Source organism: Papilio polytes, unplaced genomic scaffold (genome assembly GCF_000836215.1).
Source record: "Papilio polytes unplaced genomic scaffold, Ppol_1.0 DF820844.1, whole genome shotgun sequence".
Taxonomy (NCBI): domain Eukaryota; kingdom Metazoa; phylum Arthropoda; class Insecta; order Lepidoptera; family Papilionidae; genus Papilio; species Papilio polytes.
The window spans coordinates 943,092-968,428 of NW_013528360.1; the positions used below are offsets into that span (position 1 = coordinate 943,092).

A 25,337-nucleotide genomic window follows, 5' to 3' on the forward strand; every position below is an offset into this window, starting at 1 on the left:
AAGGTAGGTTTACTATTTTCAAGGAATTATTTCGTTACTTTTTAGTGTACTGTTTTTTTTGAGAATATTTTGTTTTTGGTGTATTTTTAAATGCTACAATCGATGGAGCATTTTGATACGACAACACGAAACCAAAACAAATGTAACGCAGCTTAAAAAAAGTCGGTTGTTGGTACACTGCTGTATTCTTTTTATTATTATCCCTTCATTTGCGCCACCCAATGCTATCTTTTTTTAATTATTTATTTCAAAATTTAACAACATGATTACATAACACATTCCCGCCAAAACACTTACGTTGTTTGCGTATCTTATTAATTACTAGCTATTCCCCTGCGACTTCATCCGCATAAACTTATGAAAATGTTATTTTATTGTTAACATGTGTCAAATAATCAATTGCAAATGTCAAAATAACAAGTACCTCACTATGGCAATTTTGTTTTCTTGATGATGGCAGCAACTTATGGTCACTTTCCCACATTAGGGTCTTTATCCAAAATATTAACCCCCTATGTTTAATGGCGTGAAAATATATAGCCATAGCGTAACGTAAGTGTAGGGATTTTTATTACAAAAAGATTTATTCAAAAATATGCCGTAATTGCTGACATCTTAGGCAACAAAGATGTGATGAGTCATCAGCTCATATGTGCCCATTGAGGGTTTGGTATCCAACTGTCACTAATAACTCTGAGAATATTTATAAATGAGAATTGATTTTTAACAAAGGTTGTACAAAGCTTTATGCATATAGGTCGTAGAAACATCCTTTGAAAGCCAATCCGATAATAATAACGAAGGAACGGCTTGTGCCGAGGCTCCTGGGGGAGCCCTCCAGCCTAGTTACTCATAAACGAGGTTTAGGCTAAGCGCCATGAGCGCTCGGCCACCTCAAGCCCGGTGAATCTGTAAATGCCTCTTCAAGGCATACAGTGGCCATTCAGTCACAAAAAAAATCTTTTGAAATAAAATGTCAGTACACAAAGATCTTTCTTAATTTAGATTTGCAATTAATGAAATTATGATTGTTGATAGCTGCCGCACTCAAATTATCGTAATCATCACTAAGGGTAATACGCATTTTTAGAACAAAGTAAAACTATGTGACCAGTAAAATGTACACTAAGAATTATCCCTAATAACGGTCTGACTGTGATTTTCTAAGCATGTTTTCATTCAATTATAGTAATAGTTCACTTGAAAACTCACAAGTATTGAATTGCTGTTTGCCCTCCAGACATCGTTACCGGGAAATTTATAAGAATATTAAGAATTTCGCCTGTAATTTCACAATAAATTTGAATACTAGAGTAATTGCTAAATAATTTCAACAGGCGTTTTGTTAAAATAATGTAAATCATATTTCACATAATACTAATCTTTAGCTTATATCTTAGATTTTGCTTCTAGGAAAAATGTATCCTTAAGGTTAAGTCGATTTCCCGGCTCATCCCTTCAAATGATCACTTTTATAAGGCTAACGTAAAAATATAGTATCCGTCCTATTAAAATTTATGGTCACCGCCTATGTTCCATCAATTTTCATATATGACCCAGTATTTTCTTCCTCGTGAATCCTTAAAGGTACTTTACATCTTCGACGTCGAATTTATTACATATGTGTACTTTTATAACGTAATTGGACATGTCACGAATAGTGAAACGAATTTTAGATACTTCGTTGTATAAACTCGTTTTACAATCTGACAGATGTCAAAAATTTTAATAGAATTTAACAGAAATATGAAAAGACTTGTTTTGTCTTGACATTTAAGATATTGCCGTATTTTAATGACGGTTCAGTACTCATTCGGATCTCAATGAACTTCGGCATAGAACATAGTCTGGAAGAACACATAGCCTACCTACTTTGGTTTATTTATTTCCACGCGAACGGAGTAGCGGGCGAAAGCTAGTTGCAAGAAAAGCGTGAAATATTTCACACATGGGAAGGAAATAAACGTCCGTAACTGTACAGGTCGTAAGTCTGTGTCAATAAGTTAACAAGGTATTCCGGGACATTGACAAACGTCAAATTGCTTTGACAAAATTGTATGTAAGTGAAATGTGACGTCACAAATCACTGAAACTGCTACAAATGTGACGAAATATATTCCTCAAGACACCAATATAACATATTATACCTTATGTTTATGGTAATAGAGCATATAATATTTGTTAAAGTAAATTATAATATACATTGAAATGCGTCTAAATTAAGATAAAGTTTTAAGGTTTCTGTACTTTGAGAATTGTTATCTTGTTTTTGTTTGTTTAGTCTATTTTTCTTTTGTCTTTACTAACATAAAGAGCAAAGATTTGTATTTTTGTAATAAATTTAGTTAAACCTAACGTAATAAATACATTGAGCATCGGTGGCTCAGTGGTTTAAGCACTTGACTTGTAATCTACAGGTCTTGGGTTCGAATCCCGCCATGTACCAATGTGATTTTCGATTTTTCGAATTTTCATATGTACATAATTTACCCGACGTTCTTACGGTGAAGGAAAACATCGTGATGCAACCTGTACATATCGGAGAAGAAATTCAAAGATATGTGTGAAGTCAACCAACCCGCACTTGGCCAGCGTGATTGACTATGGCCTAGTCACCCCGTATTAGGGTAGGCTCCGAGCCCCTCGGTGGGGACATATAGTGAGCTGGTGATGATGATGATGAACGTAATACTAATGAATAGTAATGATAGTAAATGGAAACTTCAGCAAGCCAGCATTAGACAACCAACCTGTAGTTCGCCATCGTGGTTGACTATGTCCTAGTCTCCCCTAACTTAGAGTTGGCTCAGAGCCCCTCAGTAGACATACAGCAAGCTATTTATGACCGAACAAATATAAATTACAGAATATCCTAAATTGAGCTTATTATTATCATGTAGTATTGTTAGATGCTGAAATAAAAACATGTCTACCGCAGGCGATATTTAACGAGAATGATTTTTTACCAAACAACCGGTAAATCTTGTCTAAGATGTACATTTTATATAACATTTCCAACGAGAAATAATATTTTTAAAAAGGTCAGAAGTCGATAAAGCCCTTTACACACGCTCAGTTTTATCAAAACAGTCGGATGGTTCGGAAAAAACTGTCAGAATTAAGCGTGTGTAGCGGGCTTTAGAAGTCATGTTACCTACATATGTGACCGTAGGCTTCGACTTTTAAAGCAATTGTATAGATGATGTCCTTCTCATTATTCTTCCATATGAAAGAGACCACAATATGTCAAAACAAATGACATGCGGTATTTACGGGTACAGAGTAAACCGTAACCATCGTCCTATGGGAGCCATCGGCTGTATAATGTTTGTACTGTGCAGGTAAAATTAGATTTAATCCAAAAGTTTTGCTCGCGTTTCAACAATGTCAAACTTCCTTCCACTCTCGAGGGAAGAAGAAAATATGAGAGAAGATGCTTTGTACAAACTCTAAATAAAATTAATTACACGTGTGTTTTAATAAAATAAAAAGCAAGTAAAAACGAAACAGTTTATTGTATCATTTTGTAGAAATATTTATACAGGAAATTAAAATAAATTTATTCTTTCTCGAATCACTGTAGGCACACCCTTAACTCGATGCCTCCTACGTAAACTGTTGTATGTGTAAAACGCAAATTTCACAAGTAAATTAAAAAAAGTAATAAAAACATCTAAGATGCATCAAACATTAACATACCGCAACCAAAATCAATTATTCAGTAGTATTTACTTAATTGAAAAACTCAAAATAAGGTGTGAGTTTTGGGCTTGCCACAATCTACGTGGGAGCCATCGAACTGTGGATTTGGCATCCTTGTTATTCCCATCTAAAGAACAGAGACAAAATATATTTGTAATACAAGTGTTAAGAAATTCAAAAGAAATCGTTGTCTGTTGAATATTTAGAAGTTGACACGAAGTTGTTTTCCTCGTTTGTAATAATTCTTTGTGCCAGTACCTTTGTCTTGAAATACGATAAATAATTTATAGAAATCCATTGGAGTAAAGAATAAGGAAACAGTTAAAATCACAAAAACTATTATATAAAACACTTCTTAGATAGTAAAATATAGCCTAGAATTCGAGTAGAACTTTAAACAACGTAAATAGGAAAAAAGCGTTAACGTAGGTTTCCATTGATATTACACTAACCAATTGAAGTGGATGGCATTATTGTTTTATTACAGATGTTAAAACAATGAAGACTTAATCTAATATCAACTTACAAGAGATTGCATTACTCAAATCTCTAGTGAAATAAGTCTAAAGTTTGATAGTTGAGTTATTAGTTTCTTATTGAGAATGACAGGAGAAAGACCTCGAACACAATGCAAAAGCGGTGCCATATCGAAGATAAAACAGATCTCTACTAATTTTATAAAAAGGAAAGATTTGTATTTTTGTAAGTATGTATTGAAAAAATTCAAAAAATATTCGGCCGATTTCAATAATTCTTTCACAATTAAAAATCAAAGTCGCGAGCAACAGCTAGTTTTATATGAATCCTGTAATCGTTGCCGAGCATGTTATCAACCAAGCATGTAATTTTTTGTAGTATGTAATGTAATGTATGTAATCATGTACAAAGATAGGGTTTACCCTATTCTACTGTGATAAGGCTTTAGTCAACCAGGCTAGCGCGTAAGTCAAGACAGGGGCTGCTCTACTTAGTGTTCCCGTGACCCAGCCATCGGCGGACAGGAGGAACACCGCTGGGTTTTAAGTGGGTATTCCGGCCACGTCTGGTCTTTTTGGCCGGCGAGTCCCACAAACCCCCCGGCAACGGGGGGATGCGTAAAAGCATTTTCCCAAGAAAAAAAAAGGGGCTGCTCTACTAGAGATGTTAAATGAAAAATATATATATATAAAAACTACTTAGAAGAAGACCATATTAGTAACAGACTCATCTAGATCTAGATTGGGACATCATCTAGCGATGCCCTTGAGCTAGACTAGTAAATTTTAAGCGCCAATAGCGTACTGGTTTGGAGTACGGACTATCGGTTCGGTCGAGGATTCGAATTCATTCGACTATTGTCGTGAACCGTATCCTAGCAACTAGAGCTTAGTTAGAATGGTTAAAGGAAATATTAATAGATTAACAAAAATCTACTAAAATCGTTACAAAAAACTATGTATTTTCATAGTATCAAAGCCAGAAGTAAATTCTTAAAAGATAGAAAGTTAAAATAACACAAATTGGATTCAACTTTGCGATTTCTACGTCTGCAGACATAAAATGGAAAGCTTTCAGAAAACATAACACATTTTATCTACAAAACCACAATTCAATTATTGAAAGAGAATCCTTTACACAACCAATTCTTATTTCGGCCGCAAATGTTCCCGAAATTCAGGACGTGTTTAATAAATAATTCATTTGTCACTTTCGTATCCATTTAACATAGATTTATTATAGAATATTGATATTTATTGTGTTATTTTTAGCGAGTTTTTGATGTCTTTACTTTACGTTCTTCAACACTAGTTCGTTTCTTACAAAAGTCGTGTTCGAAAACTTTAGAGTGCAGTGGATTTGTATGCCTTTGTGTTACAGAAGTGCTGGGAATAGCACTTGGGCTCCTATTTATTATGTATTTTATCTAAATGATTCCAATTAAATTCTAAAACAGATTAAAATTAACATAATAAAATATTAAAAATTTAATAATAATAATAATATTAATGTTTATTAGGATAATTTATAATCATATTAATATTATAAATACCAAAGTTTAGATAGATGGATGTTTGTTAGAGTTTGTAGCCTAAACGGATGAACGAATTTGGATAAAATTTGGTATAGATATAGAGGATAGTGTAGACACATAGGCTATTCACTTGTCTTTTTTTAATACCATGCGGACGGAGTTGCGGACGTAAACTAATAACATATATTTTCGTTTATATTTTAATTGCATTTTAAGTAAAATAACACAGCTAGGTATTTACCTATTGACCAATCCGTTGAAACGAATTACAATCCGATCGGTTCGATTTATTTGCACTTAATCATGACTACATTCATGTAATTGAACACATTTCTTAGTCTTGGTGTCACGGACGGTGGGGAGATCACAGTAGCAGGCGGAATAGTCACAGATACGTCCCCTCCTCGGCTTCGGGTGGGGCTGGTCACACGTGGGCTCCGGGGTCAAGTGACCACAGCCAGTGGTGTATGCGTGGGTGCCAACTTCGCATTCCTCTTGACCTGTATAAAACAAAAGAATGCTAGAGAATTTTATGATGCGATTTATATACCACTAGCTATTGCTCGCGACGTCGTCTGTGAATTTAAAAAATAAAAAAAAATTGGCCCATGTTATTCAGTGATAACGTATCTTTTTAATGGTGAAAGAATTATTGAAATCCCTCCAGTAGTTTTTGAGTTATTTTAATATATACAAAAATACAAATCTTTCCTCTTTATAATATTAGTATAGATTTAGATAGGATTTTAATTACTCTGATGTAAAAATAAAGCCTAAATTTAAGTTTTTAAAACTCTACCGACCCTACATGAGTAGAATAAGGTCGGGAGATGATGTTGGAGTTTATATGAAAAATAATACAAAGCTGGTTAGGAAATGTATTAACTTCAGCTTATTACTTAATATAACTTAAGTTAACGTCACTACGGTGCTTCAAGTTGTGAGGTTTAATGGATTAGCCTGCGAACGATCGAACAAACTCTCAAACGTTGGCAGGTGTTTGTACCATGAATTATTAATTCTACTAAGTAGTTACGAATTTAGGCCACGACTTTTGGCTTATCTTTTTATCAAGATAAAAGAGTACAAAACTTGGTTTTAGATAAACTGTTTTATCGGTTACATTTAATAGCAACAAACAATATCAAATGGGAGCCAAATCTTACAAACTATCCATCAGTTTTTAATTAAAATGTTAACATACATGTATTTCTTAAATTCAGTTTCTTTCGTATGAACTTCGTATTGACGGAAACTTAATAACTTTTACCCAACTAAAGGCCTGTCTCACCACTAGCTGATAGAGGCTCAGATAGCTTAAAAATGACGTCACTGTCAGATAACGGAACAAAATCCGATATTTCCATCACACATTACACGATGGATTGTTATCAAACAATTAACAATTTGGTGGGACAGGCCCTAAATCTCTCAATATAACATTTGGCAAACATAAAAAACCCGAAAGTTTTACCCACTCAGCAACAAAAACAAATGAATCAATACTTACAAATACCGTCAATGTAAATACATCCACGTGGATGCAAATTTTCCGCGGACACCAGGAATGTCACAAAAAAAATAATAAAACAATACTGCATCTTGTATAAACGCAAAACACAACTTTAATGCAGCGAGAACCAGAGAAGAATGCAGTTTTTTCTCAGCTCGTACTTAAACCTAGTTATTGTTGCGGGGTAATTATAACAAATCATGACAATCTGAGTTCAAACGTCAAAGACTCGATGACCGAGACCCGAGACTGCATGTAACATCAGCAACTATCAGAAAAGAAGATAAAACGGGATGCTTTATTTATACCCAGTCAAGGTCGATGCAGTCAACAACCTTTATACTTTACAGATACCTTATTTACATTATAAAAAACTTAGGACATGTCCCACGAAATTGTAAATTGTCTAATAACAATCCAACGTCTAAAATATGTGATAGAAACATCGGACTTTATTACCTTATCTAACAGTGACGTCATTTTTAAGCTATCTGAGCCTCTATCAGATAGTGGTGGGACAGACTCTTAAAGTTTTTTTTAAGTTTTATTTATGAGAAAAAACAGTAAAATATATTCTATTCTATAACATAAGGACTTCACTACTTATCTAATTGTCAACTCTAAAACAACCACAGGAAAACTATAAAACCTTGCTACTAGGAATAACTTCCTATTTCATAAAGGCCATGAATAAACCCAGCTATTAAAATGTCTCGTCTTATTTTATACAAGCTTGGTCACGCAAAAGGATCCGGCATTTCCAGATCCCCTACCATTTGTTTTACACGATTAATCGCAACCTTTAACGCCACCTCACGGATTAATTACGAACTAATTGAACTGATCACAAAAAAATAATATTTCAATGCCAAATGGATAATGAAAGTAAAAAAACAACGAAAATGAGAAAACATATTATTTGATCAAAAATGGGTAAATTGCATACACATAGAAGTTATGATATAAATCTTATGTTACTAGTAAAAATGCTGTTGTTTGTTGTCTTTTAGATGTTTTCTGTATGTATATTTGATTTAAAAGAATAAAAAATAAGGCTGCTAAAATAATGTATAATAGGATTGAAGTAGATTTAAAAGTAAACATAAAAGTCGACTCGACTTCGAAACTCGAGATGAATAAATAAATAAAAACCAATAGTAGGGGTCACCGACTCGCTTATAACAAGAACAATTTTCCTCTCAATTGATTCCCACACGCATGGTGCCAAGTTTTCCGTGTCGACCATTCAATGGAAGCGTAATATTATCTAAAATCAATTTATGAATTTCATTCGATATTACTATTTAAAACGAAAAATTAAAAACGTGATTTAAAATTAAAAATTACGATGATTTAATAATCGCAATCTTAACAATTAGTTAATAGTGCAATTTATATGTTCTATGAAGTCTTTGAATAAATCTTAATAAACGGTTATGGTATACAGCAGTTACTAATTTTAGTACAATTTGTTTAATTTATTTTTCAATCGAGATTTAAATCGATGGTAGGGGTAAAGCAGTTTATTGGTTCACCGTGACTCCATCCGAGTGATGGGACCCGGCCGCGGAATCCATTTCACGAACGATTTAGTTGTAGGAAATAGATTACTTATTCACTCCACCTGCGTGTAAGTAAATATTAAGGGAACGCTACGTGGGAAGGAAAACAATTATGCTTTACGATTATGTGGGTGAGATGGTTAATTAAAAAGTGAATTTAAAATATACTTTATGCTGCTAAAATTTGATGAGTTTTAAAATAGCAATAATATAACGTTCAACAAAATTATAATAAACGAGCTGTTGCCCGCGACTTCGTACGCGTAGTATTAGAAAACATACAAACTATAAAAATTACAAAAAGCTACGTATCCCTTGGGAACCGGACATTTCTCGGGGATGAAGCTTATCCCATGTGTACTCCAGACTTTGTTTTATATCTGTGCCAAATTTCAATAAGATATGTTGTACCGTTGCAGAATGATCGAGTAAACATTAAAAAACTAAATTAATGAATCCCACGGAACCCGTAACTATTCCAGGGATAAAAAGTAGCCTATGTGTTCTTCCAGACTATGCTCTAAACCTGTGCCAAATTTCATGGAGATCCGTTTAGCCGTTTAGGCTACAAACGCTAACAAACATCCATCCATCCATCCAGCCATCCATCCATCCATCCATCCATCCATCCATCTAAACTTTCGCATTTATGATATTAGTAAGATATAAAATCTTCAAGAATGTCTTTCGTCAAAAGTCGTTACTCCTTTCTTGATCCTTTCTAGGTCTACCTTTACCAGTGTACCATATATTTTTTACTAAAATTGTGTGTACCAATTTATTATCAAATTAGTCCTCAATCAAATTACCTTTACTAAATAATGAAAACTGTAAATGGCGCCTGCTATCCTGCTCTTGTCTCTGTGGAAGGTTACAACAATATAAACTCCGTACAAAATTAAGAGTAAATTAAACTCTGACTATAGGACAAATCTATAAAGTGGACCTGAATTCAACGCGCTCATTCATTTAGGGTATGATTTCACAAATAAAAAAGTGTGATAATAAAAAAAAAGTACTATTATGTTCTTTGACAATCTGTAATAAATGTACAATAATAATTTTATTAAGTTTCTTTATACATGACAATTTAAGAATAAATTAGAAAAAAAAAATAGTCCTCAATCAATCCTGGTAGCGTCTTGGGTTAACTTTTAAAACCTTGGTTAACAATTTTTTTTATATCTTTTTATATACGCAATTACTAGCTGTTGCTCGGGACTTCGTCCAGAATTTAATAAATAAAGCCTATGTTACTCAGTGATTAATAATTTTTGAAATCGGTTTCGTAATTTTTTAAATTATTTCAAAACATACAAAAAAAAAATACAAATCTTCCTCTTTATAAAAATAGTATAGATAAGAAGCAATATGGTATTAAAGAAACGATATAAGAATACAAAGACAAAATCTGTTAAAGGAAATTGACAAAAGAGATGCATGAGTAAATATCAATTATTCCAGTTCAGTGAAAACGCACCTTTAGTTTGCGAACTCTTTTGTTAGTTTTTATCAAAGCCTGCCACGCTTTTACATAATTCATCGGCCGCCTCTACCGTCAATGCATACTTTTGGCACTTTATTTAAGGGCGAAAGCGTTGCCTCTCTTATAATCGTGTCTTTATCCCACTTTAATTTCATTCGAACCTCGAACGAAAGGGATGTAATTAAATTTTGTCGTTTAAAAAGACTTTTGTGTGGATTCATATGTTGTGAAAGAGCCACGGCGTTTGTTTGTGCATGAATATTTTAAGTTGATAAGGAATAATGCCATAATCTGACAATATTCTAGAAAGACAGATGATATTTTAATTTTCTTGTAAGTACACTAAATAAAAGCTAATCTTTTATTCTGATACATTCTTTTATTTGTAATTTCTTCTTCGTATTTCAAATAAAAACCTCAAAATGGATATTTTAGCGCCTGTAATAAACAAATAGCAATATTACGAACGTGCCAGAGACGTCTTATTAAAATTATTTAATTTTAGGCACATTAATACACCAAAAGCTATAATCAATAGTAGAAACTTTTGATCTAAGTCATTAACCTAATCTACGTCTTAATGGAAGTTCATTGTAACAAAATAATAGTTTGTACTGTTAAATGGCCTTCGTTAAGTAACAACACATTTATATAACATCGTTCATAAATTCACTGAAAAACCAAAAAAACAATAATAAAAAACCAACTAGATCATTATTTTATATTTTTATGACTACTAAAAGACCTATGTTATAGACAAATTAGTAAAAATTGTAAATACAAAACAAAACTAAAGTAGAAAAAAAAACTTAAAGTATCAAGTGGTATAAATCGCAGTATTAATGCTCTTTTTGTTCTTCGCACTCTTCGATAAGCACACACTTCTTTGATTTAGTATGGCGGACGGTAGGGGGCGCGCAGTAACATGCGGAGTAATCACAGATGATGCCATGAGTGTCCGGTTTCGGGTTTGGTTCCTCGCACGTCGCCTCTTTCGTCAAATGACCACAACCGGTCGTATACGCACGGGTACCTTCTTCACATTCTCTATGACCTGGGAAAAATATAGTAGAAACCACTGTTATTAAGTTAAGTTAATAATAAGTTAGGAAAGAATAATGTAATTATTTTTATTTATAACGCGATAGAGACCGGATAAAAGTTCAAAAATCAAAATTTATACAAAAACAAATGTATAGTAAAGAATTAGTTTATCAAATAAATAAAGCAATACTCACATCTTCCGTTTATATAAATACAACCTCTAGGATACGTCACAGTATCTGCTAAAGCCACAGTTATCACAAATAATAATAATAAACCAATTTGTGCCTTTATTTTAACACGACAAGCTTTATCTAAAGTCGGAATAACACTGGACGAAGAATCTTAATAGGTCGCTTATATCTGAGGTCATGTAATCACGTTTTTATATGCACAACAAGTAAATACAAACTCTTGTGTTTGTTTATTGATGTACAATCGGGGAAACTGGCGGTGTTCCACGTTCAAAGCTATAATTGTTAGAACATTTCGAAACGAGACATTTAACAAAAACTAATACAACGCAGTTTATAAACGTCGAATACGAAAAAAGTCGGTTTGTGATACACGATTTGTTTCTTTTTATTATCCCTTAGTTTGCACCACGCAATTCTAATTAATTATTTCTAGGAAGAGGCAGTGTTTGTCGCGTTCCAAGGCAGGTTTTACTAAAGTGAAACATCGCGGGATTCCGCGACTGTACTTAAAGGAGGAACGTTTTCCTTGTCGAAGTATTTCATTATTTATTTTTAGATCGGCCAAGTCTCTAAACAACTAAACTGACCGTATTAAATAATTCATTTGACTTAAACAAAGAAGGTAAAACGGATCGCCACAGATCTGTCAAGCACATTATAGCATTAGATCCGGGTCATTTAAAACAAATAACTATAAATCCCGTAAACTTAGAATGCTAACTTAATGAAATAATCTGTCTTTAATAGACAACATTATACCATTCTTAAGTTACAAGACTTTTTTTAAGTGAGCCGGATTCAATGCTCTTGAGTGTAGTAAGTCTAGTCAATTTTATTTCACCTTTGACTATTTACAGCACTTACTTGACTAGTATTTGACCTCTTGAAGGTATTCTGAGTAATAGTCAATGACCTACATTAGGTCAAGATTTCATAATGAGGCGTTAATGTTTATTTGACAATAATTATATTGACCCTTTTTGTATTACGAAATCTTGTATCTATTAATTATAATACATTAAAAATTTTAATATTAGGTTTAATTCTTATAATATAGAGATTAAAATGTTTAACAATACTTTGATTTCTTTATTATAAATATACGTTTTTATACAAACTTTAAGAGCGTCGGTGGCTCAGTGGTTTAAGCACTTGACTTGTAATCTACAGGTCTTGGGTTCGAATCCCACCGTACCAATGTGATTTTCGAATTTCATATGTACATAATTTACCCGACATTCTTACGGTGAAGGAAATCATAGTGATGCCTGCACATATCGGCGAAGAAATTCTAAGATATGTGTGAAGTCAACCCGCACTGGGCTATCGTGGTTGACTATGGCAGTCACTCCTTATTCAGGGTAGGCTCTGAGCTCCTCAGTGGGGAAGTATAGTGAGCTGGTGATGATGATATACAAACTGAATATATACATCGCCCAAATGTTCACACCTTTGATGAATATCAGTGCAAATGCCAAGTTAAAAAATTAAACTTGTTAATAACACAATAATCTTCATTATAGCTGACTAGCTGTTGCCCGCGACTTCGTCCGCGTGGTATTAGAAAACATACGAACTATTTAAATAACAAAAAGCTACGTATCCCTCGTGAACTGGACATTTCTCGAGGATGAACCTTATCCAATGTTTATTCCAGACTTTGTTTTATATCTGTGCCAAATTTCAATGAGATATGTTGAACCGTTGCAGAATGATCGAGTAAACATTAAAAAACTAAATTAATAAATCCCACGGGAACCGTAACTATTCCCGGGATAAAAAGTAGCCTATGTGTTCTTCCAGACTATGCTCTATATCTGTGCCAAATTTCATGGAGATCCGTTCAGCCGTTTAGGCTAAATACGCTAACATCCATCCATCCATCTAAACTTTCGCATTTATAATATTAGTAAGATTAAAGTTTAGATCAAGCTTTTATACTGTCAAAGTAATACAAAAATACAGTCTAGTATGTTACATTGTCAAGGACAAATTGAGTTGCGTGTACAGTCAGGTATGTTGGCGGTGGTCTCTTCTACATTGTATGGTTTGAATTACATGTAGACGATAGAAGTCAGGTAAATATTTTACAGCAGCTTAAAATATTCCAGGTAATAAAAATGTATAAAACATCGATATTAGTTAGGTATAATTCTAATGGAGAGATGTAACACACTGGTACACTGCCAACGAAGATGACTGTACATAAAAAAATCTTAAGCGACTAACTTGAATTACTCGTTTCGTGATGTATACTGAGTGGTATTTATTTAACCATCGACTTAGTATCGATATGATATTTTTTAGACTGAAAGGTAGTAAACGTGCTTGCATTAACTTGATTACTTTAAAGTAGTTAGCGTCGCCTTATCATAGCGTATTTTGAAAGGGTTTTCAAATTTTTACTTATAGAATTCATGATAAGCTAATGGATTCTGGTATATAAAATAAGTTATTTTTACCGCTGTTCATTTGGTTTTATAAAGGTTTGGTTTTTTAAACTCGTTGTTGCTTGCTACTTCATCACTGAGCTTTTTATTGGTAAAATAAATTTTGCAATCGGCCCACTTGTTTTTGAGTTAATTCGATAAATACAAAAATCCAATTATTTCCTCTCTATAATATTAAATAACTTGCTTACGCCCGCGATTCCGTTGGCTTGGAATTTAAAATAAAACAACAAAAAATGTAGCTTTTGTTACTCACAGAAAAATTACATATTTAGAAATGTAATTTTTATAACCGTCCCAGTAGTTTCTGAGCCTAATTATTACAATCAAACAAACAAAGTTTTCCTTTTTATAATATTATAGTATAGATAAAGTAAGTAATCTATCTAATACCAAAGGATTTTTAGAGCTACTTATCAAAATGAATATAACACTACAGGCACTTAATTGTTAGTTAAGTTTACTAAGAGTTTTCTATATAAAAATTTTAGAGAATATCGTTTTTCAAATCAAAGCCCCTTAAGTAATACAAAGAATTCGACAGACACTCTTAAATTTTCCAAAACCCCGAGTGCGGTCCTCGATTTATACCGATACCTTACCCTCGTCAATGTTAAACATAAATCAGTTACAACATAATGAATTATTTATTCCAAATTGATTTCTCTATACTTTTTTACGGATCTAATAAACAAAATTTAATTTAGACAACAACGGTACTAAACGTTCTTCTTTCTGTTACACGTTCTCGAAGATCGTCAGAGGGTGTCCACAGCGCCAGCAGCTCGTACTATCCAGGTCTCTGCTTTTGTCTTGGACCTTGACAAATTAGGTTCCTTCATGCCGGCCATCACTGAAATCCGCCAAGTTTGTTTAGGATCATCACGCTCTTTTGTTCCCAGTGGGATACACTTCAGGACCTCCCTAAGAATGTAACTGGGAATATTTGTTCTTTGGATGTTACCAAACATTACTTATAAATAAATCTATGTCTAATGACAAGTCTTTGATTCAGATACGACTAACAATTATGGTCTCTTAAATTGCAATAATAATGAAACAAGTGTGAAGTTGTCTGCAGTAGGTCAACGTCTCAACCACGTAAGGCGTTCATACTTAACTTAGGCACAATTCCCTCTCGATGGATTGGAGCTGTCGACAAAAAGTAATATAAAATTTACTCATCGGTATGATAAATCATTAATTAACCGTCATCATATTTTATCATACTTTTCACGCAATCAACACTCGAATCAACTGAAAATCTATTCATTACCATTTCTGTTCAACAAATTCGCAATTCCTAGTATTTGCATAGTTTATTTCCAGTAATTGTAGGTGCTCGACATATCTTTGCAATAAATATCGGCGGGTACACAATGGCTTGCCCCTTTTCCTTTTACTATCGGTTGTTTGTATCTGTACGCATGATTCATTCGAAAGTACTGTTTACTTCTAAGTGTATGACAATTCTATGATTAATTTTGAATTTTAAGTATAGCTCTCTTTAAAGATGTACTCGTTTAAAAAGATACGAAGTAATATTTATGTAAATTTCTGTCAAAATGCCTACTAAAGAAAAATAGCAATATTTTGAATTGAATTGACAACGTTTTTTTTGTGTAGGCGCTATATAATCTCATTTGTTTCACAGTAAATTTGGCAAACACATTTACTACTCATAATTTGCAGGAATCTTACAACGTGGCTGGAAACCGAGCGTAACATTTGCGACTCAACATTAGCACTTAATCAGTAAACAGTGTGCGAAGTAAAATTTTATTTGCATTTACTTTCTTACGGTTGTTGACATTTTTATAGAAGTCGGCAAAAAAGCAAGCTGTTAACATGATGTTAAATCAATACCTAGAAGATAATGAGGACGAATTTTTATTTTATAGCGGTCGGGACTTCGTTAGCGAATAAAAATATACTACAACATTTTTACTTCTATCAGCTACTTTCCCCTCAAGGATCTGTCAAAATGAATCCAACCATTTCAGTGATTTGCCAGAACAAACACAACTTTGAGGACTGAGAGACAGGTGAAATTTAAGATGAAAAAAAGATCAGATGAAAGTACATCACATTCACGAAATAGTTATATTTTTTTAAGTTACACGTAATATAACGGGTTCGGTACGTCTTTTTAACTATAAAGCTATGATGCAGCTAGAGTCTTGTCTCTATATCTATGAGTTATTATTGCTTTTTCAGTATTTTCATTCATAAAGAAACAGATGGAAGTATGTTATTGTCGCTGTTTCTGCAGTGGAAACAGAAATCTTACTACAAACAAAATTATGCCGTTACTCCGATCTTGTGAGACAAGTTCGATATTTAAAACTCGTTACGATATTAAACGCCGAAATTAATTTTTATATGCCAGCTTTAGTATGTGCATGTGTTTCTTTACATATATCAGTGAAAATGTAAATAAAAACTTTAAAAAGTGGGAGTAGTAACCTCTCCAATTGGTACGCCAAAGATCGCTCGTATTTTTAAATTAATTTTAATTTATTACAATACTAGCTTTTGCTCGTGACTCCCTCCTCGTGGAAATAAAAAAAAGTGGATAGCCTATATATTCTTCCAGAGTATGCTCTACATCTATGCCAAATTGCATCAAGATCCATTCAACAGTTTGGGCTAACTCTAACAAACTTACATCCATCCAACCAACCACTTATCCATAGTTAAGTAAGTTTTTGGAAGCTCAAATACTGATCAAACGAGTTTAGCAAAAAGAATCAATGCTTTTATTTTTTTAATACTTATATAACCTTCAATATGTACACTGGATGCATCCGAAGCAAGTTCAATGATCGTGGTAATAAGGGAGAACAAGTTTGCGAGTAAACAAAATAAAGGCATGTTTACACTGTTATACACTTGAATATTTCTGTAAAAGACCGACAGTTAAGGGCTTATAAAATTAATAGATGCATCATTTACTCATTAGGATGTATAAACCATAATGATGGATTAGAAATTCGCTTGATTTTGATATATTATTCAAATATAAAGGGAAATAACTTTAAGATCAAGTTGGCATCAATACTTACCCATCTTCATATTCTACTTCAGAGGTGTTCAAATAAAAATGAGTTTCATATTTTTGTAGTTTTATAATTTAAATTAAATTTACATCCAATCGTACATTTATTTTCTACATTTTGAGACCTTTTTCTTAATAATAATCTTAGAATAACGATCACATTCACACCAATATTACAACAGTTCGTTCTTGTTCACGCTTGACTGTTTCCAAGACCCATGTTCATGGCATTTAATAGTTCACCATTGTCTGCGTCGATCTCCCACGCGAATAAACCACCAAGCTTATTTTTTCTAACATACTTGCCTTTCTCAATAGTCGATCGTGCATTATCATACGTTATTAAGTCACCAGTCGATGGCCTGAACACGTAAGGAGCCTCAGCAACATTATCGTAATGGAATTCCCATTTACCCAAAGCAATCTCATGTGCTATTGCTCTATAGTCAACTACACCGTCTTGCCAAGTACCTTTGACTGGTCCAGTCGCGTTGCCAGTGAATGGATTGTTGTCTTCGTAATTATGAACACCAGTCCAGCCGCGTCCGTACATAGCTACGCCCACCACAATCTTCTTAGGGTTCACGCCTTGAGCAAGCAAATATTTCACACCAAAGTCAGTGGTATAAGTTTCCTTAGGGTTCCAAGCGGGTGCGTAAAGTGGAGTCTGATGACCGAGGGTGTCGTTAGACCAGGCGCCTTTAAAATCATAACTCATAAGGAAGATATGGTCCATATACTTTTGAGCTTCACTGTAATCGACAACTTGGATCTTATCCCATCCAGCACTGATAGCGGAGGTCAGCTCGTATTTCTTACCGGTCTCTTCAGAAAGGTCGTTCAACATTTCACGCAATTCCTTCATTAATTCAACGTAAACATCTCCGTCTTTCGGGCTACCGAGGTCGGGGTTAGCTCCCTTACCTCCAGGGAATTCCCAATCGATGTCAACACCATCGAAGAACTTCCAGGTCAAGAGGAAATCTTTTACAGAATCAACGAAGCGATCTCTCTTCTCCTTGTCGGTGAAGAAGAAGAAGGGATCGGCTAGTGTCCAACCACCGATGGAAGGTAGGATCTTAAGTTCAGGCCTGGCTTGTTTGAGAGACATCAGCTGGCCAAAGTTGCCTTTGTAAGGTTCGTTCCAGGAAGACAATCCCTTCTGTGGTTTCTGAAGAGCGGCCCAAGGATCGTGAATAGATACTTTGAAATCTTCTCGGCCGCTGCACGATCTCTGAAGAGCTTGGAAACTGCCTTCGATCTCTTTTAAGCTGTCGTTGATGCCATCTCCACCGCAAATTGGAATGAAGCCGTATAGTAAATGAGTCAGGTTAGGAATTGGAACACGATCGACTGGGAATTTTCTCGGGTACACACCCCATTCTACGAAGTATGCTCCAACAACTTTTCCAGAAGTCTGTTTGAATAGTTTGTTCTTTTCTCCGAGAGTGTACATCAAGGGAGGTAAATGACTGCCGTCAGTATCAGCTACGATGATCTCAGTAGGCTCACTGGAGGAGCATCCATCAGAATTGCAGAGTTCAACTTGCATCTGATATCTGCCACCTTTTGTCACTTTGAATGTAGCTGTCGTCGCTGCCCCTGATGCTCCTGACCAATATTCATCGCCATCCAGTAGGACCCTGGCGGTATCTGCTGGATCTCCAGACCACACGTTCCATGTAACAGTAACATCAGCACCATCTTTCCTGGTAACCAGCTGATTGTAAGCAGTCGCCGCTTGATTGACTTCAACTATCGCGAAGGTTCGTTCGCCCCAGCCTAGGGATGGCTTTCCAGGTGGGCCACATTTGGCAAAAGCGAGTAAGCTAACTCCGAGGAGTAGCTTCAGCATATGATGCCTCATGGCCGTTTCTAAAATAAAAATAATTTAAATTAAATACTAAACGCGGACTTCGACTGGAGCGGTGATACAAAACTGAACTTGCATGTGCGAGGTATCTTTTATATATCGCGGGTATAGTAGGCCAACCGCTAGCGGTGGAGCCAGCGCCGTCACACGGAATGTCGATACTGGAGTGATTTTAAGACTCGAAATAAAAAAATCATTAGCACAGTTTTTTTATCCCGGTTAAGTTATGAAAGCGGTCAAGGCGACAGATGGTGTGTTTAATTGTTTTACCTAATGTTGTTATTTGGTGTGTTTTAGCGCGACACTAATTGGCCGTGTCCGTTACTAACCTATGAATCACAAGTCCAGTATTATCTTTGAGATAAGAGGCTACGTAAACTGCGGATAGAGGCAATGTTAAAATTTCACATTCTCGTGTTAACTTTTTTAAAATTTACTAAACATTTTTACACAAGTTGAAACTATAATTCAATCATTAGAGTTAAACTGCACTATTTTTTGTAAGCTTAGCGCGTTAGGATGCCGTACTTGAACTAACCAGACTATCTGTCAACCAAACACAGTTCTTTAAACTACTTTATCACGGGAATTACAATCGCCCTTTGTTTTCATTAATCCGTCTCATCCTTTAGTAGGTTTACTTATACATGACTAAAATAATAGTCTATTTACTAGATTACGAAGCAAATAATCATCGTGCAATAGAAATCTAATGACGAATAAATCGATTAATAATCGGCATTCCCATACTTTTATTATAAACAATGGTTTTAATCATAGATAGATCACCAGATACTGTCAGTTATTCTTTCCGTCTACGATGAAAAATTAATACATTGGTCATAACCTTACTCTTGTACCTACGAAGTATCGACACAGTATGTAAGATTCCAGACGTCTCTATCAGACGTCTTATCTATTACAACTTTACGCATAGATTTGGGGGAAAGATTTCACACGACCCATCCATATTTTCCTTACTTCCTCTACCTTTGTTGCATAGAGAAATTGGTACTAAGCACGTATTTCTCCTTGAGACAAACCTCGATAAAGAGGCAAAATCATTGGCTAAAAGTCTCTCTATAAAACGATAGCTATTTCTACAATATTTTGTAACACAAGCTTGATTAAATATTGAATTTTTTCCGCGACTTCGTCCAAGCGGAATTAAACAAAACGCCTGTGCGTTCCAGACTTTGTTAACATCTGTACCAAATTTCATCGATATCCGTTCAAGCGTTTTCGAGATATTTAATAACAAACATGTATATTTGTTATTAAATATCTACAAACTCTAACAAAAGTACAGATGTATCTGTACTTTCTTTTTTATAATATTAATACAAAAATTAGACTAGCTGTCGCCTGCTACTTCGTCTACTTGAAATTTAAAATAAACCCAATTTGTAATCGTAATCTATGCGTTATTTGAAGGCATAATCAGTTTTAGTTCCAAACTCCCAGATTCCGCCACCATCAATTCATTCATTAGTTAACTCTAAGATTACAATTCGTTCTTTATATTTACACTCTTAAGTATTTATACGTGAGTAGTACATACGAATAGTGTGAAGTACAAACATATTTGGTTTCCAGACCGACCGGTTACTGGGTTCGATGCACCGTCATTATGTACATGGGGTTGACGCACTCGCAAAGGGTATTATGGGATTCAATTTAATATACTAAATAATTACATTTATTGGATAATAAGAAGTTAATTAAAACTACCCAAATATTCAGGTGTTCAAAATTTAATTTCAGCAATCCAAAAGTAAGAACCTTTTCGAAAGCAGTTATTTATTTCTTATATATCTGCGTGGAATCAAAAAATAAATAAAAGTTAGTAGCCTATGTGTATCAGACTATCGTCTACATCTGTGTCAAATTTCATCGAGATTCGTTCAGCCATTTAGGCTACAAACTCTAACAAAAATCCAACCAAACTTTCGCGTTTATATTAATAAGATAACCACTATGTCATTGAGAACGATTGGCAGTACTAGATGCATCTAGATTCTAGAATATTTAGGGTACACCTTGACACACTAAGGTTATGTTGGTTTGTGTACACATAATTGATAGGGGCGGGTTTTACATGGATTCTTTTATAATGGAACTGTTGACTAGTTATATAACATAAAAATAATTAGCCTATTAACTATATAAAAATATTGTTGGTACATACATATGTCCGGTTACTGATACAATTAGGTATAGGCCTACATCAATAATCATACTAATATTATAAATGCCAAGTTTATATGGATGGATGGATGTTTTATAGAGTTTGTAGCCTAAACGACTGAAGGGATTTCGATGAAAAATCGAATAACACATAGGCTACTCACTTTTGTTATTTTAATACCATGCGGACGAAGTCACTGACGAAAGCTAGTAGGAAATAAAGCCTGAAAATCGTTGCTACGTAAATTACTTTGTTGTTTAATAAATATGAACATTTTTACAATCAATAAAAATATTCAAAATCTAAATAAAATTCTTCACATAATTAAAAACAACGTGAAAGAATACTTGATCTTTAAGAACAACGACATCTAGTGATATTTACCGAAACTATCATTTGAATCATATAAGTCCTTAGCGGAAGTTCAAAGTTTGCGTAGTTGCAATACTAATATTATAAAGAGGAAAGATTTGTATTTTTGTATGCATTGAAATAACTCAATAACTACTGGGCCGATTTTAAAAATTCTTTCACCGTTAGAAAGGTAATTGTTCAAGGAGTTTATACACGTTTTTAGAGTCAAGCCATTAGAAAAGAAGATGAAATTAAATTATTTAAAATTAGAACACATTGTCGACGTCATCACTTTTTCCTAGTCTTTTTCTGAACATATTTTATCAATACACATGTCTCCGTTAAAAATAGTTTTATTTCTAAATCTTTTACGATATACAGTAATTTATCTGTGAGTAACATTGATTTTGTAATATAACGCGTGCGAAGTCGCGAGCAACAGTTAGAGTATTGATTCATCGATTTTCTGCTAAAATCCACAGATAAGATTATTATTTATCGCAATTACGGAACATGAAGGAAATGTATCATTTATGTTTCACTGTTTTGTATGATTTATTTGTTAACATATGTGTCAATATAATTGTGTAATCCTTTGTTCGGTTACGTTTATCAGTTAGTGTAGACGGCTGATAAGACGCAAGACAGACCCGGGCTGTGAGCAGAATAGTTTTGTTAACGCAAACAAAATTGACCCTTATGTAATTGAGATAAGGTGTAATTTACTACGAACTTTTCATCTTAAGAAGAGCAAGCATAAGACGTGTTAAACGAAATTCACACTTATGTCAATGCCATAAACCTCAATTTCATTAGCGATAAAAATCTGCTCTATTCCACGCTTCATTCTGTGAATACCTTAGAGTCCAAAGGGTTAAAATTTTAACTGTCAGTTAAACTGTACAGTTAAAGCTTTGTTTACAAATAAACATTTTTCACCGTATAGTTAGACTCTTCTGTTAAAACTGTCAGAACTTAATATTTGCATAAATGGGTATTAAACATAAGTTTCAGTAAAAATTACTCGTTTTTTACTTTAATCGTTAACACGGTACTTGTATACGAATGTAAATTTTATCTCAAACACATATACAAAATGCTTATATCTTACGCTTCACTTTAAACAAATAAAACGGTACATTTTTATGTGTTTTAATTAATGCTTCATACATTTAGTACAACTATCATACAAATAAAAGCGAAAGTTTGGATGTATGGATGTTACCGTATCTCTAGAATGCTGCACTCATTTAGCACAGAGGTAGAAGATAGTCTGAACTATATTATTGTAGTTGAACTATAGTGTTAAGATTGAATAGATGGCTACAAAGGTGGAGGAAGACCGAAGAATGTATAAATGGATTGTGTGAAAGAGGATATGCTTAATAAAGGAGTGGATTCAGATATGATAGAGTATGGAAGAGCAGTACATACTGTGCCGACCCTCGGTAGGGTAAGGACAAGTTGATGATGTAGTCTGAAAGAGGAAATAGACTAATTAGTTTTTTTTCATTCCTCACAAAGTCGCGGGCAAAGCTAGTATATAGATATTTACAGTTATTACCCAAACTGGTAGAGATTTACGTCGGACAGACTAATAGTACTGCAATGCAACTTTAACGTAATCCAATTGTCCGGTCGAAGCTGGACTCAATGGTCCAGAAATGCTATATTATACGTATTATTAACAATACGACTGGGAATTTAGACTCGCTATATACTTACTAGCTTTCGCGTGCTAGTATTTCGTGGAATAAAAAAAGGAAGTAGCCTATGTGTTCTTCCAGACTATACATCTATGCCAAATTTCGAGACATGTTCAGCAGTTTCGGCACTCTAACAAACATCCATCCAAACCCAAAAAATGTACCCAGAATTAATAATTATTACGGCGACAGAACAATGAGAAAACGTTTACCATACATGCTCAATAACTTACCACCTTAAATAGCAAATCTAAATTTAAAATTTTTTAAACTATTTGTTAAACGTTTGGAAAGCCATCTTTTTGATAATAGCCCTTGAATAGAATATTTTATTTATATACAGTATATTATGTATGTATTTTATATAATGTTACACAAAAAAAAACATGTCATAAAAATATCCGACACAACTACGACACTCTACATATGTTATATTGTAAATTGTAACCAGCGCACCCGCGGACAAACCAATTATATGGTTTTTGCGGGGCCATATTTGTGCAATTTTTTTTTTATTTTTTTTATATAATATTTTATAATTATTTTATAATAATCATATAGATTTGATTAAGAATTCAAATAAGTTATGAATAGTACCAGACTTAATCCACACTTGTTTTAGATAACAGTACTGATGACAACGTAACTTAACAGAAAAACTTAGTGAGTACCCTACGTGTAACCTATGTCTGCTTTCAGACTTTATAAATTTCTGCCCAAATTTCAGTGAGAGTCGTGCCGTTCAGGAGGTCCATCGTAACAAACATCCATCCATTCATCTAAACTTTCACGTTTATAATGATTTAAAAGAAATTGCTGATGTCCGCTCTATACTCGTGTTAAACTCTATATTGATATGCGACACAATTAAAACATCCGAATACCTCAAACGGTTTGTTTACATTGTACTGTTATATCCCAACTAACCTATAAATAAGAATCTCTTAAGAGAATTGCGAATCATACAATAGATTGAAAAAAGAACTGGATCTGGTTTTTGCCTGACATTTACATACAATGCCTTGATGGGCGACATCTTTTTTCAAGTTCATGTCATTGACCCCCGAATGAGCGCGTTAGCTCCGCGAAGACGGTATGAGGTTATCTCGCTTTGTTTATAGCCTTTTTACGCATGCATCAAGTTTCTTTTAAAACGTTTTTAAAGCCTTAAGTTTTGGTGAAAATATATTTTTTTTTTCTTTCATTACGTGTGAATTTATTTCTTACGTTTTTGATAGTGTACAAAATGTGTTGTAATGAGTAACTTTAGATGGATGGATGTTTGATAAAGTTTGTAGCCTAAACTGATGAATGGATTTCGATGAAATTTTACATAGATATAGAGCTCTGGAAGAGCACATAAGCTATTCACTTTTGTCTTTTTTAATTCCAGGGCCAAAGCTAGTACTGAAATAGAATAAAATAATTGAATGTTGTAAAATGCAATTTTCGATGTTTATTTGATAAAACACGGATCTTATTTATAAGATTTTGTATGATCAAACAATGTATGGAAGGCAGTAGGTCACAAAACTCGCAAACAATTATTTAATTTGCAAACCTATTATGTGGGTTTTGCAAATAATTTATAGCCGCGTTCAAATGTCGTTGAATGTCGAGGATTACCTTACGGACCTTTAGAAAGGGTCTATCACGAACGTTTACGTGACAGTTATGAGAACGGATTCGTAATGCATCGACAAAAGTATTCGATATTTCGGTGTCTTTTACGCCCGTTAAAGGCGCTGCACAAATCTGATACAAAATCGATAACGTTACGAAAATGTTTTCACGCTTTTTGTGATAAACACTTAGACCGTAGCATTGTTAAACTTTAGTATTAGGATAGATTTAATATGTGACTAGCTGACTCGCTATTGCCCGCAACTTCGTCCACATAAAATATCATAATAATAAACCTTGAGATTTTTCGTGGAAAACTTGGAAAATCAAAAATTAAAAGTGTTACGTTTTATTATTAATGTTTACTGTCAAAACCAATACAGAAACATGTTAACACCCACAAAAAACATATAGAAAAACAAAAACGGATCGAACAGAATCATTCGAAATTTAAAAATGTTAACAATTAAAAAAAAAAGAAAAAACAAAATACACGAAAAACAAAACAAAATACACCAAAAACAAAATATTCTCAAAAAAACAGTACACTAAAAAGTAACGAAATAATTC

The 25,337-nt window shown here is 33.8% G+C and overlaps 1 protein-coding gene across 1 annotated transcript in view; it reads right to left on the reverse strand.

The window, feature by feature from the left end:
• Positions 1–17,073: 17,073 nt before the first annotated feature.
• The window catches only part of LOC106110170 (chitinase A-like), a 13,009-nt gene continuing 4,745 nt past the window's right edge, over positions 17,074–25,337 (reverse strand). The window contains exon 2 of the mRNA XM_013291899.1: positions 17,074–18,898. Coding sequence (XP_013147353.1) covers positions 17,217–18,890 — 1,674 coding nt within the window. The 5' untranslated portion in view covers positions 18,891–18,898 and the 3' untranslated portion in view covers positions 17,074–17,216. The remainder of the gene's footprint in view (positions 18,899–25,337) is intronic.